Below are 19619 nucleotides of genomic sequence, written 5' to 3'. Positions count from 1 at the left end.
TTATTGGCAATGTAGGAGGTTCCTAAGTAGAATAGGATAGAATGACTTCTTATTGTAATGGGCCTTTTAAATAAATGTTTAATTAGATTTTTATTGCAGCTGTAGAATTTTGTGCAACATATACTGTCTCTTGTAAAATACATATTCACTGAAAACACTTTATTCATTTACACAATTTTCATAATAGCATTTTGAAGCCTGTTAAAAATAAGAAAATTGGCCATGAGTTAAAATTTCTTCAATCTGTGCAAACCACTAGTTCCCATTCACAAAGGAACATCTGAACTACTATTAAATTTTTCTCTCTCAATACTCACATGCCATGGTGAGAGAACCACTGACTATAAATATATTTTTACTTGTTTAACCAGCGAAGATGCCTTCAAAAGTGACACTATATTCTTATAGGGAAAAACTCGGCTTAAGTAGCACTAATTTACTAAGAGATTCTCCAGCATGTGATCAGGTTAATTTAACCATCAGATGACAAGGTATTAACTTTCACAGAACAAGCAAGTATTCCCATGTAGAATTACTATACCAAAATTTGTTTGCAACAAATTATTGTGCAAAATAAAATGATAAAAGCCAAGGCACCTGTCTAGCTAGAGTTAATCCACATCTGGGAAAAACAAACACACACACACACACACACACACACAAACAGTGCTGCCCTTCTGAGGCTCCTAGATTTGTTTATCTGTGTATGTTTTTCTTTGTGTGTGAGTGGGATTTAAAACACACATGTGCTTTCAATCTGGCACTTCTTATAGTGCAGCGCTCTGTCTGAGCTCCGGGAAATATGCTGTTTACATAAGCTTCATGGCAAGCATTACATTAGTTATGTAATAAATTTCATTTCCAATTAACATTCATACCAGATAGAAGAAGGAGCTCTCTTGAATGTCAGTTTTGAAATGAAATAGAAACAGATGAGGAAAACTTCAGTAAGTATCCCACCATAGACAACTCATGAAAAACATCTATTTCAAGTAAATCCAACATGGTTTCTTCCAATGTCTATAATTTTTTTTGGCAGACATATTCTCAAGCCCTCATTAATTTATTTGTTGATTAAAAAATTATATAGCATGTCAGCTATGTGAAGTTGTGAACCGAGGATGCCATGGCCCATGGAACTTGGGAAAATATCAAATTCAAGCTGATTTAGTTGTTTCAGGCAATCTAATACAGTATATGTTTGATATGCTTATCTTTCTTTAAACAAATACTAAATAAAGCCCATTCCTTTATTGATCTGTTAAAGCAAAGTAGCAAGAAGCAAGCAGCATGTGGAATTACCTTGTTGCCCAGATACGGAGCTGGGGCGCTCCAGAAGTATTCCTGGGGCAGGGCGCGGCGGGCCTCCCCGCTGCTGATGCTGATGTGATGAGGTGGCTGCGGGTCCTGCTGGGGAGCCACTCGAACGTGGCCAGAGATGTCAGTCAGATACCAGCCACTCATCTCTTTTATCTTAAACAAAAACACACAACCATCATTACTTCGGAAGAATAAAATCCATCCGCTTCTGTTCTCTTTTATAGTCCTGTAAAGTCCATGTATTTAGAAATCAAAAAACAGAAACTATACAAGTTTACCAAAATTTGAGAGTTTTCAATATCACTAAACTTATTGTATGTACTCATAGATTCCTATTTTTTTTTTCTTTATGTTTCTAGGGGTTTGGATGGTACTTATTACATAAAAATCTGTTTTCATTGATTCAATGCTTTTTTTTTTTAATCATGATTTCAAATACCCTTCTTAAAAATAGAAATTCATTCAAAATTATACAATGGTTATATTAATATCCAGTAATCTGACTTTGAATTTTATATTTTTCACTCTACTAGTAATTTCCTATTGTTTATGGAATAAATTATTTTAAAAGGTGTTGCCTACGCATTTGTGAAGCTGAGGAAGAAATAAAATTTGCAATTGTCTGAAAGATGGTTTTTCATTCAGTATTTCCTCCCTTCCCATCTATTTAAATTTCAACATTGAGACTTAAAAACATTTTAATCTATCAGCTTAGCCTGTTGCTATGGCCACAGCTCAGAATTTTGTACCTATTCTTTCCCAGGGCACCAGAAGTACTACAGGAACCCAGGGCTTAGATCCATGGCCCAGAAAAGGAAGAAGCCTTAAAGAAGGTCTTAGGGAACCCATGATGATTTATTTGCTTTTCCATCTTTATACTCCAGGCAGGGGTGGGCATACAGTTGAAATTGTAATTTAAACTGTCAGTTCAGGATAACACACTGGCTACTGAGGTTTATAGCTACCAGGGGCCCACTAGACCTGTGTGAGCAGCTTGGTATTGGGGGTGATAAACAGCAGAATGGTAATGGTTATTGTGGATGAAATATATTTTTTAATTTCTTTATGTAGAAGTCATTTGATTCTGTATCTCCCAGAGCTATGGAATTGCTGGGACTGCTCTGGTGAAAAGAGAGACCAGTAAACACTTACTGGCTAGCTAGACAATAAAATATATATTACTTTCTTTTCTTCCCTTTCCAACACCACCCTCCAGAAATTCTATGACAGCTCAGTGAGATTCAGAGGAAGTTCTCCCCACATGACTCACTGAACTGAAAATATCCCTGGACCTGGTTTCTGAAGACCCAGGCTGAGTGTCTCACCTGCTTCTCTGCTAACTATACAATTTTGATACGTTAATGGAGCTGTTAAGAAGTGTGTGTGAGGGTACTAGAACTAAAAGGAGGAAGTTAGACTAGATTTCCATGAGCTGTTGGTTCTATCTATTCTGCTCCAGAAGCAATGCATTTGATAAAGTATGTACAGGTCCAATTTTAGACATGAGAGAATAATCAGAATCTGCTCATAATATTTCAGACTTGACTTAAAAGCAATACAGGCAGAGAAAAATATACAATGGGTATATTGAGGATTAGTTAGCTGATTAAAGTTGAAAGGAAGGAATATAGTTTATTGAAATAGTGATGTTGGTAAAACACAACTCTCATCACGCGCTTCTGCTAAAATTCATGACTCTCTAAGTATAAGAGCCCAACTTCTTTAGCATGCCCAACCCTGGATGACTGGCATAGTTTCTCATTCCCCTCTTGGCTTCTCTTTCTCAGCCTGTTTCCTGCTATTCTGTACTCAAGAGTGGCTACACAGGCTATTTGGAATCCCTGAAGGCCCCAATTTTCCTTTCATACCTCTTCTATAAGGAGACAAATCACAGAGTGGAAAAGGCAATGGGGAGTATGGTAGGCACTGGAGGAAGGAAGGCAAACATGTTTACATTTATAATAGAGAAAGAAAATTCCAGTGACTACTAAAGAGGCAATAATTTGAAATTTTTAAAATCGACTAAGAATAAAGGTATTGTTCACATTTAGTGACCCCCTTTTAACAATGAAAGGGCCCATGCAGCATCAAATAGCAACTAAAGGTTGGTGGGTAATATGCATTTTATAAAGAAGTAATAAAGCAACATATAACTTAGGTATCAAAAATATTGGTGAATGAATAATATAATTCTTCATATCACAATCGGATGCTTTCTCTGTTGAATCACGTTCCCTTGGGGCCAGAACAACATTAATTTCATTATTGCTTCACATATTAATCACGGATACTGAAAAGGCTAATGTTTATTTATTCTGAGAAGTTACCATCTATACACTATTACAAAAAAAACTTAAAAGGATTTGATAAAAATATGCAAATAGCATTGAAAGAAAATTACATCACTTCTGTATAATAACTTTAAGTAGAAGCTCGCTGTAAGAAAAAATAATAACTTCATACAATAAGAACAACAATATCAAGAAGGCCTGTGGAACAGCAAACAGAATGAAAAGGCTGGTGCTTACATTGCCGTAGGTCCAGTAGGAACTTTGACATCTGTTGGAAACCCCTGAACAGAAACACTCATCACATCCTTTTTGATTACTCTCTTGCAAATTGAAGAAGCCAGATTTGCAACGGCTGCAGTCTCCTCCTTCAACGTTTTCCTATAAATAGAAAGGTATGTTTAGAAACAGAGGTGCCCTTTAAACTTAAGAATTGTCTCTCACTTTAAGAAAATATAAGCTGTATATTCTTCATTTTACTGCTCAAAAATCTTTAAAATATAATGATATTTTTAAAAAATCTGCTTGAAAACTCCTTAGTAAACGATATCCTTTCTAATTGCACAGATGGGAAAGAATTTTGGACACTAATCTGCTGTAGTAAAAATTACAATTTTTATCTTCCTGTATGTCACGAATGTGCAGTAAATACTATGATACATACTGCAATTAGTTAAACTGACTAAAATCCGTTTTGTTCATTATTGTCCATTGTTGAACTACTTTATCTTAGAATACATGATATGTGACAAAATTAAAGGCATTGAAATAATACATGGACGTATAACACAACATTGGTATTTTACAGGTGATAAAATGTTTTTCACATTATATACTAAACAGAAACATAAGAACATGACAGATAGAGAAACTGGGGCAAACAGTCATAGTATTACCCTGGTGAGACTAAGTAGAAAAGGAGGAAAGTTTTCCCTGCTTAATTTTCACAGTGTTTCCTTTAATGCAATGGTATATAGCCAGTTAATCATATGGTGATGTTATGGGGAAACATAATTCTCATCTGGTGACTGCTCTCTCAAATGGTTCCATTAATCCTACTCCCAGTATACTGAGAAGTTATCTGTTTATGAGGAGGTCTATACTGTGGACTCAGCCTACAGAAAGCTATGTGATGAAAAACTGGGAAGGGTGCAATTCAATTTAAAGAGTGGTTAAACTTGACTAATAACTTCTAAATGAAGGCTCCTTGCTTTCCAGGAAACAGATTCTTAATATCCCTTATACATGCATTTGCTCCTCATTTTTCCTTTTCCTTGAATTCCCTTATTACCTCAATTCAGGAACTTTCCTTTTCCTTAGAGAACTTCTCACTCAACTGTTTTCATAGCCCTTTATACACTGCTCTATTATAACCACAGAAAAAGCATAGCTATTTCTTCTCAGATCAGTCTCTCCAGCTATATACCATAATCTGTCCAGAGGTAGAAACCCTATCTTATTTACCTTTGAGTACTAGGAAATGGCAGTGTTCCTGGTAGAATACTGAACATCAGCTTAATAAATTTTCATTAAGTTTAAATTAATCTTTTAGTGGTTTTGTTTTCCATGAATAGTAAAATGTTATGCACATAGTGGATGTTTAATAAAAATATTTGATAATAAACCAAGTTGGGCAGAAGATAGGGATGATAAAGTCTGATAACATAAGACCAAAAATAAAAGAGGCAAGAATAACATGAAAAAAGAGATAAAGAATAAGCAAATAAAGAGGTTTTCCTTGTATCTGAGAGAATAATTTATTTGAAATTAACTTTTGGACTCTTAATTTCTATGACCCACTTACCACCTCAACCACCTCTACACTGCTGGAGCCTAAACAAAGGGTGTCTCTGGACCTGTTTTGCATGTCAAACTTTAGCATCCTTTTCATTGAAATTCTTGCTAGTTCTTACTTATAAGGTAGATTTCAGATATTTTGAGATAATAGATGTCAGCAAAAGTAATCAAACTAATTTCAGACCTGTAAATCCCCAAAGCCCTGAAGTTAAAAGCATCTTCAGAAGAGTACACAGGCAGGAAAGATGAAACATATTTATAATTCTAATTTAGCTCAGCCCGTTGAGGACACAGTACAGCTGTTTTGTACACTGTGTTCTTATGTTTTTGGTCTAATGTACCTTTCATTTACTCTAATTTGAAAGCTTGTAATACCATCTTTCTGAAATTCAGACTGAGTTCAACAACAAGACATTTTTGGACAGTAGTTACATTTTCCTTAGCCCCATTTTAGCCTGGCAATATGAGCTTGAAAAAATTATGATTAAATAATTGCAACATTCAATTGCATCTAATGGATTGAAGCAACACATTAGGGTAGGAATTCTAGGAACTATAAAGAATGGTGGGTCAAGGTCCTGTATTTAAAAGCCAACATCTAGAGTTGGGTAAAAAAAAGTACACTCATAATCAACTATAATGCAAGGTGGGCCATGATAAGTGCATCTCAGAAATAAATTAAATTAGGGAAAAACAGAGGAGAAGAGACTAATGCCTGCTAGGAAGGCTCGAGAAGGCTTTATGACAAAACCTTGAAACATGGTAAATGAATTCAATCTGTAGCAGGAGATAGAATGAGAGAGCCATGCTAGCAAAGATATTGGGATCAAGAAATAATCCAAAGATTAGAAGATTCATTAATTAATTTTTTTTCATAACACATGTATTAAATATTTCCTATGTGCTAGAACCTTCACTTGGCACTTGGGTTCCAGGGTCTCTGACCTCACATAGTGAACTTTAAGGCTACCCTAAGAGATACGGCTTTTTTTCCCTTAGCAACTGATAAATCATTACAGATTATCCAGCAGGAGCTAAATCAACAGAACTATACTTGAGATACTTAAGTTGATGGTAGTAGGTAAAATGTCCATGAAATGTGAGACACTGGAACAAGGAAATCTTTCATTACCACCTGGTGCAAGAAAGGGTTAATGCAGCAGGCTTGAACTGCTCAAACCCTCACAATCCAGCTGAAAGACTGTCCCTTGACCAGTTCCTGGAAGGTAACCTAGAATATCCTGCCTGAAAAGAGTGTCTTTTTATACCTGGGGCCAGGGGTCACAGCAGATATTTTATGCAAACAATGTGATTTATGATGAATGCCTGAGGTCTTGGCCACATTGTATCAGTTTGACCTCTAGGGGGTTTGGAGACTGAATAGTTAAGGTCAATCATAAGAGTGCTCCATATCTACATGACTAACCCCCCTCCAAAAACAAACAAACAAACAAAAAACTCTGGTCACCAGATTTGGGTGGGTTTCCTTGGTTGGCAACACTTCACATGTGTAACCACACATTGCGGCTGGGAGAATTAAGCACTCTCTGTACTATTCTCCTAGGAGAGGATAAATGAAGTTTGCGCTTGGACTCTTCCCTACACACCATTTGCCTTTGCTGATTTTAATCTGCGTCCTTACACTTAATAAAGCAAAACCATGAATATAACAGCTTTTCAGAGTTCTGTAAGTCTTTCCAGTGAATCACTGAAAATGAGTGTGGTCTTGGGGACCCCTAACACACCATGGTGAAGATAACAGGATGCCTGCGCCCATACAAACAAGTTAGACAAGTGGTAGTTTTGCTTTGTTTATTATGACAATCTTTGAGCCAAAATATTTTAGACCCTGTTAAAAGTCCTCAAGCTAATCCTATTCTACCTTCCCATACCCCATTCACTGCACCCCTCTTCACACGTAATCATCAACTCAAAAGATTTATATAGACCTCACAACCTCACATACAATTGCAAAGCAGTCAGCTAAAAGTCACAGCATTAAGTCTCTAGATTCCTACTTTTTCAGTCTTGAGTCTGTACCATATTCTTTCTTTAATGAGTGGCAGCTCCTAATCAGATTGAGAGAATCATTTGATTGAAAAGTGCTTGGTCTTTTTTTTCCTCAGGCTCTACCACAGACAACTATTAAGCCAAAACTAAATAGCAAATATGGTGGATGTGGTACCTACTTACATATCTGTCTTAATGCCCTAGTTCAAGTGCCTTTTGAAGCTGGTAGAAAAGTGAAAATCTACTTAGCACATTCAATCTGTTTTTGGACATGTCTCAACATTTATAGAATTAATTAGTTATATCAGGTTCTGCTTCCTATCTCATTTTCCAACCTCCCTGGAGAGAATATATATCGAAACAATTTCTTATTTTAGGATTGTGTTTCCAAAATTTCTTTGGAAAAAAAATAGTAGTTTTAAAACAGTGATTACTAGATAACATTACAGTTTGATAATATATTTTAGATGTTTTAGAGTGACACAATTCAAACACAAAAGCATAGCAGTCAGGATTTTTATTGCACATTCAGAGAAACAAGGTTTCCCACCTAGTTTGCTAATGACTTTGGCAGCTTGGGTCTCAATTCTTTTTATGGATTCCCAGGTGGATAATTGCTTTTTCAAAACTTCTCTGTGACTCATCAACAACTGTCATCCATGAAACATCCCCAGATTGTGTTCATGATTCACTCTTGGAAAATCCTCTTGATACGAGGATTTAAATTTGCAAGGGTGAACCTTCTGCTTTATGGGTAGATTCTTTGAGCAATTTCCTTTGGTATCAATGTCAGATTATTAGTAAATGTTTTTTCCCATTATTTTTCACAGTCCCTTTATTCTCTATTATTATTCATTCATCAAATCAGAGCTGAGCTGCTAATATAAGGCATTATAGGAGATGCCAGAGAGAATATAAAAATGTCCTCAAGAGGACTGTACAAAAGGAAATGCAAGTATTGGTAAATAAGGATAATACAAGCAGAAGAAAGTCACTGAGTACATGCTTTGTTATCTAACACCAAATTCATCAACACAGTCCCCATCCCACTCAAGGAAAAATAAAATAAAGGCCATAAAGTTGAAAGAAAAAGATATATCCCAAGGGTTGCATGATAGGAATAAAACAGGCTGCTGCAGCCTTATTCTCTCCAATTGTAATTTTCCACATGTAAGAATGCCTAGCAGAGGTCATTTGCTAACATCTAATTATATAAAAACCCTGGGTGGTGTTCATCACAACCAGAACCGCAATCAAGCGGAAGGAAGTCAGTCCTGCAGGGGTTGTCTTGGAAACGGCTGCGCCCTCCCCTGAGCTGATTCCCAGAGCTGTTTCCTGTAAGGGCGGAGTTTGAGGCAGGAACCTGCCCTGGGAGCTTGGAGGCATATCTTTATAAAGTGTGCCACACCAGCACAGCCAAGGGTGAACCTGAGTGGGGGCAGCTGAAAGGCTTAGAAAAGACAGACAAGAGAATGAAAGCCAGATCTCGGTGGGTGCTCCTTCTCTGAGAGACAACGACCACACCCACAGCCATGCCTTTATTTTTATAGCAGATGCTACGAGGCAAAGTAATGACATGACCAAGATGTTTACAACATTCTCCTGGGTTTCAATCCTACTCAACTACATGCACTTGAAATCTATCAAGCCTATATCACTCAGGCACGTGGGGCCATGTGTTCGGACCATAGGCTCAAGCTTACAACTACAGCTGTTGGCTATAATTATGCTGGGAGGGCCCTGCCCTCCAAGCTGGGACTTGCACATGGCAATGAGAGAACTGTGCCCTCCAATCAGTCCAAGGCTTGAACCTGTCCAAAACACTGTAGCGGCTCTCCACAATAAAGTTTCATTCTTTTTCTTTGTTACTAATGTTGTGGCCCCACACCATAACAAAAAAACAATTTCTGGAAGATGAGGCCCAGGAATCAGGATTTTAAAAAGATTTCCAGGTGATTCTAATGTGCAGCCAAGGTTGAGAACCACTGCTATTGATATTAAAAAAATATCTAAACGTGCAATTCTTTGTCTAAAAAATTAGCATGTTCAAAAATTAAATGAAGAAAATTTGAATATACTCGATGGAGATTTTCACACATATTTGAGTGATGATTCCATTGATTCCACAGATGATGCTGAAAAGGAAAATTTTCCAATCAAATTTCTTAATAGTATTACTTCTTTGGGAATGCTGTGTCATAAATTAAAATTGAAAGTGGGTGAATCATCATGCTATTGAGAAATCTCAATAGTAAATGGTGTCTTTGTAATGGTATCAGATTTATTATCAAAAGATTACGACCTAACATTATCGAAGCTGAAGTATTAACAGGATCTGCAGAGGGAGAGGCTGTTCTATTCCAAGAATTAATTTGTCCCCATCTGACACTGGCCTCCCATTTCAATTAATTCGACGACGGTTTCCCGTGATGCCAGCATTTGTGATGACTATTAATAAATCACAAGGACAAACTCTAGACAAAGTAGGCATATTCCTACCTAAACCCGTTTTTGCACATGGTCAGTTATATGTTGTTTTCTCTCGATTTTGAAGAGCATGTGATGTTACAGTTAAAGTTCTAAGTACTTCATCACAAGGGAAATTAGTCAAGCACTCTGAAAGTGTTTTCACTCTTAATGTGGTGTCCAGGGGGATATTAGAATAAGTTTAATAACTTCATCAGTCATTGTTTGCATCACTGTTGTTTTTATATCATGTTTTTGTTGTTTTCATATTATGGTTTTGTTGCTTTCATATCATGTTTTTGTTGTTTTTATATCATGCCTCTGTTGTTATATCCTTTTGTTACTGTTTATTTATTAATAAATTTATATATTATTTTCATATATATTTTACTAATTTCCTTTCATCTCTCACACTTCTATTATAGAGAAAGGGCAAATAGCAATATTAAAATATCTCTGCTAATTAATTCCCTTTCTTTTTTTTTTTTAATATATTTTTATTGATTTTTTACAGAGAGGAAGGGAGAGGGATAGAGAAGCTAGAAACATCGATGAGAGAGAAACATCGACCAGCTGCCTCCTGCACACCTCCTACTGGGGATGTGCCCGCAACCAAGGTATATGCCCTTGACCGGAATCGAACCTGGGACCTTTCAGTCCGCAGGCCGATGCTCCATCCACTGAGCCAAACCGGTTTTGGCAATTAATTCCCTTTCTTAAAAAAATATATTTTATTGATTTTTTACAGAGAGGAAGGGAGAGGGATAGAGAGTTAGAAACATCGATGAGAGAGAAACATCGATCAGCTGCCTCCTGCACACTCCCCACTGGGGATATGCCTGCAACCAAGGTACATGCCCTTGACTGGAATCGAATCTGGGACCCTTGAGTCTGCAGGCCGATGCTCTATCCAAACTCGTTAGGGCAATTAATTTCCTTTTAATGTGCACAAATTTCGTACACCGGCTGCTAGTAAATAAATAAATACAAACAGTAAGATGATCATTGTTGCACCATTTTATTGTCATTTATATTATAAGGTCTTCAAGGGGAAATATCATATCATATAACTTGTCACCATCCAACTCAGTTTGTAAAGCACAAATGTGAAAATAACTGATCTTAAAAATCTAATAATGATAGTGAGAGTTTGTAGCTTCTAGATCAAATGCCACTTTACTCATTAAGAGAGTTCTCTCTCATTTATCTGTTATTTTACCACTTCTTTGTACTGAGTCTGCAGATTTTGGTATTAACTGGGTTTCTGGAACCAATATATTACAGATACCAAGTTAATTTTGGGAGGACTCAAAGTTAGACATGAATTTTCAACCATGTGGGGGTCAATACCCCGAGCCCCTGTATTATTCAAGAGTCAATTGTATTAACCTATAACTTAATACATTTCTTAAAAGTTGTTTAAACTTTGAACAAAATGGGTCTAATATATTCTCTTTCTCAGCATTTCAAATGGGCAACTTTTGTCAATCCAGTAAATTTATTTTAATATTTTTAGAGATAAACACTTACATGGATATCATTTTATTTCAATTTAAGTCTCCAGTATCTTAGCTTCTCAATAAAGTTTTGCCTATTAAGTAGCATTTGAACCATGTTGTTTGATATAATCATTCGACACCTATGCCAAATCATGTTTTTGTGAAACAGAATAAGCTAACACATTTCACTCTAATTTCTTTTCAGTATTTTAATTATATGAGTATTTTGTTGAACAAATGTATTTATTTTTATTGTTAATAAGAAAAATAAGAGGCTATAGCCACTTAATTATAGCATATTAAATGCACAAATATTGTGATATAATTCTTTTGCTGTATGCATATAATTTGTGGTTATTAATATTATGTAGATATTTAATGAAACCTGTTTTTTTCTGCAAGTTTTTATTCCAAAAAATTAGTTTATATGAGCTTATATTCATCTATTTTAAATATCATACAGTTGAAGGGTAACTATTTATTGTGTTATGGTTAATGTTTGTATACACATGTACACATATAACTAATCATAATTACTTCATTTTTCCTTCTCTTTTATGATTTCTTAATCGCTATTTATTTTTGTGTTTTAATTATCTGTGTAGAGCTTCCAGTGTCTTTGTAGGAGGCATTTTTCCTATTAGGGTTGTAATCACTCTCTGTACAATACGGAGGCAGGCAGAGCGCAGGCAGGAGCTCAGAAGCTTTCCCTCATTGCTCTGCTAATGGCTGCAGCCCTCTTGCTCTAACCTTTCTCACTGCAGTTACCCAAGAGAATGAACCAAATGAGGCCTGCCTCCCTCACTCATGTTACTCTTTCCCTGCCAATTCCACACATCTCCACTGTATAAATGGCAGGTGTTTAAAAACATTCCTTTTTTTTTTTTCTTTCCCCAGTTAGATTCCTTATCTTCTAGAAACTGGGGAAGTTTACCTTCCATTTTACACTCAACTTGGCCTGTCTTTTATTTGAGCAAATGATAAAGGTTCAAGATTTTCATGGAGTTTTGGAAAAGGAATAAAGCACACACAGGGTATAATTTTGTAATTAGAGAAGATTTACTAGGAGCCCATAAGATTCCTCCAGAGGACATAGAGGATGAAGAGGGGAGGTGTCTTTAACAAGCCATCACCTACAGACTGCTGCCATCTGGGTCTACTAGAGCAATTTTTACATATCAGGTAATATCTGAAGGAAATGTACTGGATCTAAAAATGTATTATGTTGTAATATATGACAATTCCTTAACATGAATTGTGGACATCTGCCTGTTTACTGTCCAAGGTAAGTACCTAAATCACCCCTGATATATAACATATACCTACTATGTAACTAATATAATATTTAGCTTAATATTTTAGATATTCTTGTCCCAAGAATATACACTTAACATTAATACTAATATTTATTTATTGTGTTATGGTTAATGTTTATATACACATGTATATATATATCACTAATCATATCCTACATACTGCTTAGATAAGACTACTGGGTTAATAAAGGAAATATATTAATAAGGTTCTATCTATGATTGAGAACAAAGAAAGAAATATAGAACAAAAAAAGAAAAACCATTTTCTACATCAGTATGGCATGCTACGTTTTCATTTTCTCAGCTAATTTAGCTAACACTGCCTGATCCAAATATTTGGTGCTGATTACTGTAGCTGAGGGCAATCAGTTTTATCATTTATGACTCATCCATGTCTCTAAGTTTCCTCTACGTGTATGAGCTGCAGGTGTAGTTCACCCTTTGGTGTTAACATGATGAACTATTAGCTGAGCATGTACAGCAAATAAAGTTGCATTTCTGAAAGTACTCTTGGGAGGAAATACTGAGCCTTTAGTCAATTCCAGTAGGGCTTCTTACATTTTTAGTAATTAAACGAAATTAAATTAAAATACCATTTGAAGATGGTATTTTAGACCTATCTGGGATCAAACTTCAGAAGATTAAAAATCCAAAATGAAACCCTAGACAGAATTATTCTCAGAATTAGAGACAAAGCTAGAGTAGATTTGAGTATGCTATAGTTTTAAAGGGCTGCTACATTTAGTGCTGTATCGTTGGAAATTACACTAGACTGGTGATGGGCAAAACGTGGTGGGGTTTTTTTTGCTATAAAATAACACTGATTCTTAAGGTGAGTTGTCCTCTCTGTATCTATGGGTTTTAGACATGGCAGGTGTCTCGCTGCAGTGAACCAGGTATCTAAAGACACTTACAAGAGTGCCACATACAGAATAGGTAGTGGATATGAACTGGGGAAGTTGTCACAATTGCTTAATGCCAGCAGACATATCAGAGAAGCCAAGGAGCATGGCCTTCTGTTTTGACAGTGGGACGGTACTGGAATGAACAATGTACCTTGCAGTGACAGGGTCCAAAGCAAGGGTCCTCATTTGCACTTCCTTCACCACTGCAGTTACAGGGTTTGCAGTCTGGGTAGCCAGTGTAGCCCCTGACACACCGGTCACATCTCTCCCCTCCAAAGCCAGGTTTGCAATGACAGGACCCAGGTGCCAGACCTAAGAGAAGATGAGCCACATCTCAATTGTTTTTTCTTGAAAATTTTTAAAAGTATATTTTATTGATTTCAGAGAGGAAGGGAGAGAGAGAGAAAGAGATAGAAACATCAATGATGAGAGAGAATCATTGATCGGCTGCCTCCTGCACACCCCACACTGGGGATCAAGTCCACAAAATGTGCCCTGACCTGGAATCGAACCATGAGCTCCTGGTTCATAGGTCGACGCTCAACCATTGAGCCATGCTGGCTGGGCCACATATCAACTTTTGAAGAAAAATATATAATTTAGCCCCTCCAGTTTTAATTATAGTAGCCTTTACAAGTCTATTTTCACACAAAAATAAAATTCATGATGTACATCCAAAAAGAACAATAAAAAAAACCCCAAAGAATATAAGGTTTAATTAGAAGCTGGCTATAATTTGCACACACAGCATTTTCTAAGTATTTTTTTTTAACATATTTAAGAATTTTTTTTAAAAAACATAAAATCTCATAGAATCTACGAAAATTAAGGCTACAGAAAAACCACTTCAATGATCATGGATGAATTTCCATAGTAGCTCTGACTAGATTAAGAATATGTAACTTGTGTATACCTGTTGACTCATAAGAACCTTCAGACAAACACAAAATGGAAAAGTACCTTCGGTGTAAAATTATGCTACTTAAAACAAAAATGCAACAACAACATAAGTACAATATCATATGGTACAACTGAGAAAAGACTATGTGCATTCATGGGAATGGATATTTGAGGGATAAAAAATAGAGGAGGAAAGTGAGAGCAGTTTAAATTTACAAGCTGACAGTGTCAGAACCACACCAATTTATCAATCAAATTCAGATGAGAGAATCTCACATAAAACAAACACCAAAGTGAACCAAACTGAATCCTAAAGTACATTAAAAGAACACTCAGTGGTGACCAAGATGATTTTATTATAACTATGTTTAATATTAATACATTTCTTTTAACTTACCATACCCATAGGTCAAATGGAAAAGAAGTGTGATAATTTCAATACAGGATGTAAAGGCATTCCAAAAAATCAACATTTACATCTCATGTTAAAGTCTTCAGACATTGAGACTATGTGTAGAAGTACTCCATGTAATAACAAATATCTATCTTAAATGTTATTGCTGGAAATACTATGAATAGATGTCTAAAGACCCTCTCCTTTGTTCAGGACACTTGACAATGCAGTATAAAATTAAAGATAGATAGATAGATGGGAAGCAAGAAAGGATTGTGCTGGTATGAAATAAAGAGACCCCTTGTAGAGATTAGAAATTACAAAAAAAATAACATTCCAGCCCTTATGTCAGTATCTTTCCTGGAGTTGACTGATTCTGATAAGCTAGAATGTGGAGTATGGTTTTATGAATCAAAAGACAAATTCTAGGTACTACTCAGGTTAGGAGGTCATAACAGAGAACTTCACATAAATTCAAAGCTCCTAAATGGGTAAATTAGAAAATATACACGATAGTATGCACACACAACATACACACTTATGGAACACACAAGAAAACAAAGCCCCAATGAATAGGAGCAGAAAAATCAAACTGCAGATTCAGACTGATATCAATAACAGAGTGCTACTAAGAGATTCAGAAGATAAAATATATTTGTCATCTGAATAGAGATTCAGAAGATAAAATATATTTATCTTTTGAATTATAAATAATTTTAAATAATAAATAATTTTTAATAATTATAAATAATTTTCTATTACTGTATTTCAATTTTTAAATTAAAAGAAATAACTATTGGTCTAGAGCCAATTATAACTGTGCAAGCTTGAAAACATACAAATGAAATTGACAGACATTGCCACATTTATTAGAAAATCAGTGGAGAGTGTAGGAAGGGTTTTTCTCTCAGCTTGCATGGTATGACTTCAAGAGATGGCATCTAAATTTACTAGATAATGAAAGAGAGATTTCAGCCTTGTATTTAACACTAGGGGCCCGATGCACGAAATCCATGCAAGGGGCTGGGCCCTCGCAGTCCAGCTTCATCCAGAAGGTCATCCGGAAGGACGTCTGGTCTAATTAGCAGATATGCTTTTATTATTATAGATAATAAAGATTCCATAAAAGACATACAGAATAAAAATATATGAATAAAATATGTGGTGTGGATGACATTTCTTTGTCTTTGAAGATGAAGAGTCAGTAGGCAATATTTAACAGTGAGTAAAAATACTGTTAAGAATATTAGGTAGATATTGTTTGGAAGATAAATTCTTCCAAAAGAACTTACTAAGAGAAAAGGCTCAATGTGTTAAATTTGGAAATGAGACTTGGAATGAATAGGTGGAAGAGGGCACTATTGATATTTATTTTATTCATTTACTTATTGTTAAATTTTTACCATATTATGTATGGTTTTTATAATAATCAAAAATATTTTATGCAAAGATCTTTATTAAAGCATTGGTTATAATAAATAAAAATTAGTAATAGTCTTAATATCTATATAACATTGAATGGATACATTATGAGTATATATTATTGTACTCATAATGGTGTATTGCTCAGATCCTAAAACTAAATTTCATAGGAACTTTTAATACATATCAGGGAAATCTCATTATGCAAAATTAACACAAAAATGTTAATAACAACATCTGTGCTGAATTACCACTGCATTACATACTTATTTTCCTACTTTTTAATTTTTGATAACCTTTTAAACAATAATAAACATTTTAAAATCAGGGGAGAAAGTTATGATATTATTGAAAATAATGTTAGTTGTGACTATAAAAAGATAAGAGACCATAAAATGACCTTAATAATTCACTATTTGAATATTAAACTAATAATATTTTTAATCTTTTATCATTTAAAACTATATGGCTTAAATTGATAATCCTACAGTTTTTTTTAAGAAAGCAGTTAAGCTAAACTGTGCCAAAGAAACATTCCCAGTCTTTTAACTTGAAAATCTTTGTAGGAAAAACCTATATTGTAGCCATAATCTCTTAGTCTTTCAAAGAAGAGAAGTATTAAAAATAAAAGAAATTGTTCCAGATATATTCTATGAATTTTCTACTTAACCTCTCCAGTGGCTCCTCAACCATTTACAACAAGGAGTTATTATACCACTTGATTCCTTAATGTTTGGAGTTCATCATGAACTTCAATCCTCAAAGAAAGTATTTGGGTTAAATTGGTGTCAGCCTCTTTCCCTTATAAAATCAGGACTAATACTTTTTATGAACACTTTTATGTACACATTTTGTTTTCCATCCTATCTCTCCTAATCTCTCCCCATTATAGCATATACATCCTTCAATGAATGCTGCCATTTCATGATAGAAATGAAAGAAGCTACAAAACAGTTTAATAAATGACAAGACATAAAAAGTGACCCATACCACTGATTTTTGATTAACAGAAGATGCATATGCATAAAGAAATATGTATGTACATATGTAATGCAAAACAAATTATTCAACTCTTGCTTTTAAAGCATTACAATGAAACATAAAATTAATTATTGAGATGAATAAAAAACTGCTTCTTGGAGAGAAATTCGAGAGATATAAGAATAAATTACATGAATGAAATTTACTGTAAAATATTCTCCTAAAAATCATATTTGGCTTTTAGTTGTCCTTTCATCTGAACAATGACTCTGTACGATGACTCTCACCTCGTGGAGCATGTTTTTCATCCTTGACACAGACTTCACTTAAAGAACCAACTGGATCACAATGGCATGGCTGGCATGGTCTTGGATTATTTGGTGATACCTAACAAAAGTATTAAAATGCTTTTAATCAAGTGTAATAAAACACCAATATTTTTAAATTCAGCAAAATTTTAATGACAAATTAACTATTATAATACACAGTAATAAGTTATATAGGGAAGATAATAATATAAGAAATTATCTTTAATATGTTTATAATTTCTAAAATTCATTTCTTCTAAGTGGATAAACAAAAGTAAAGAGGAAGCACAAAAAACTCATATGTTTATTACTTAGATTTAATAATTATCAAGATTAATTATTCAACAAGCTACCAAGATTCTGTTATGTAAGTTTCATCAGATCTTATCCTTTGCTGACGTTATTAAAGAATATCCCAAGTAAAGTGTATTTTAATCCCTACACATTTCACTATGCATATCTTTCATTTATAACCACAGTATCATAATCACAAACAAAAATAATATTTGCTTAATATTCTTCATATATATTCCTTAGTAAAACCTTCCTAATTGTTTTATTTTAAAATTACAATATAGTTCAAAATTAGTGATATCCCCACTCTTGACGTAAGCAGACACTTTATAAGAGAAGATATAGGAATAGCCAATTAACACTTAAAATGGAAATTAAATTTGTAGTGAGATTTGCTATGAATTCACAATAGATCTGCTGTGGGACCAAGCATTGATGGGGATGGGTTAGTGATTGCTAATATCCACATGCCATATCCACTACACCCATTTCCACTGAAAGAGCTAATTTTAAAAGATAGCACCAAATATTAAGGGATGATATGGAAGATCTGGAACTTCCATACATTTTTGGTGAACATGTACAATGTTATTACTAATTTGGTAAAATGTTGGCAGTTTCTTATAAAGTAAAACATATACCTATTCTATGAAACAAGCATCTTTTTGTAGATATTTACCCAGGGTAAAAAAAGCATGAACACAAAAATACATATAAAATAGTTTTATAGTAGCTAACCTAAAACTGTAAATGACCCAAATATTCACCAACAGGAGGATGGATTAAAACTTATTGTACATTTATGCAAATGAACACTATCTAGCAATTTTTTTAAAATGATTAGTTGTGCACATAGCATGAATAATTCTTAAAGTGGTATGTTGCATTGAAAGAAAGAGGACACACAAGTGTATCTACTTTGTAATTTTATTTTTATGACATTCATTAAGAGGCAAAATTAACTTGTGTTCTAAAAATAAGAATAAAAATTAGAGTTTGTCTGGGGGTGGGACTGACTGAAATATGGCACAATGAAACTTTCTGAAGAGATAGAAATGCTTTATATTTTATCTTCAAATATTTATGTTTCCATTATGAAATGTTTCAGTCATCTTTAAGAATTCGAAGTTATCAAAATTATTTTCCTATATAGTACACCTTTGTATGAAAAAAATAACACTTCATGAAAAAAAAGCATACTTTACCCCTTTGGCTCTGAAGAAGCCATCAATACATGTCTCACAGTTTACACCAGCAGTGTTTTGAGTACAATTGATGCACACACCACCTCCAACGTATTTTCCATGTATATTTAAACTCAGATTTCTTCTGGCAACATTTTCATCATAATAGCATTCGTCGGCCTTCCCATGACAATTGCATGCTGCATTAAGAAAACAATTCATAAATATTGTTTTCTAGTTTCAGAGAGAATTAAATATCATTCTCTATTATATAATACTAGGGGGGGGGGGGCGGGCAGGGGGAGGTCCCTCAGCCCGGCCTGTGCCCTCTCGCAGTCTGGGACCCCTCAGGGGATGACCATCTTCTGCTGGCCAAGGCCTGCTCCCCAGGGAATTGGGTCTTAACTGGCAATCAGACATCCCTCTGGCAGCCCGGCAGTCGTCGGGGGATGTCCACTTGCCAGCAGGGAGCAGACCTAAGCTGCAGTCGGACATCCTTAGCACTGCTGAGGAGGCAGGAGAGGCTCCCACTACC

The 19619-nt window shown here is 34.9% G+C and overlaps 1 protein-coding gene across 7 annotated transcripts in view; it reads right to left on the bottom strand.

Moving 5' to 3' along the window:
- Positions 1-19619, bottom strand: part of LAMA2 (laminin subunit alpha 2) — a 480022-nt gene that overhangs the window by 264275 nt on the left and 196128 nt on the right. For all 7 annotated transcript variants that reach the window (XM_036316421.1, XM_036316415.1, XM_036316414.1 and 4 more), the window contains exons 8-12: positions 19106-19284; positions 17586-17685; positions 13753-13913; positions 3849-3989; positions 1303-1473 (exon numbers count right to left, since the gene is read on the bottom strand). In XM_036316421.1, the coding sequence (XP_036172314.1) occupies positions 1303-1473; positions 3849-3989; positions 13753-13913; positions 17586-17685; positions 19106-19284 (752 nt within the window). The remainder of the gene's footprint in view (positions 1-1302; positions 1474-3848; positions 3990-13752; positions 13914-17585; positions 17686-19105; positions 19285-19619) is intronic.

Source organism: Myotis myotis, unplaced genomic scaffold (genome assembly GCF_014108235.1).
Source record: "Myotis myotis isolate mMyoMyo1 unplaced genomic scaffold, mMyoMyo1.p scaffold_m19_p_7, whole genome shotgun sequence".
Taxonomy (NCBI): Eukaryota; Metazoa; Chordata; class Mammalia; order Chiroptera; family Vespertilionidae; genus Myotis; species Myotis myotis.
This window is presented reverse-complemented; position numbering and strand designations above follow the sequence as displayed.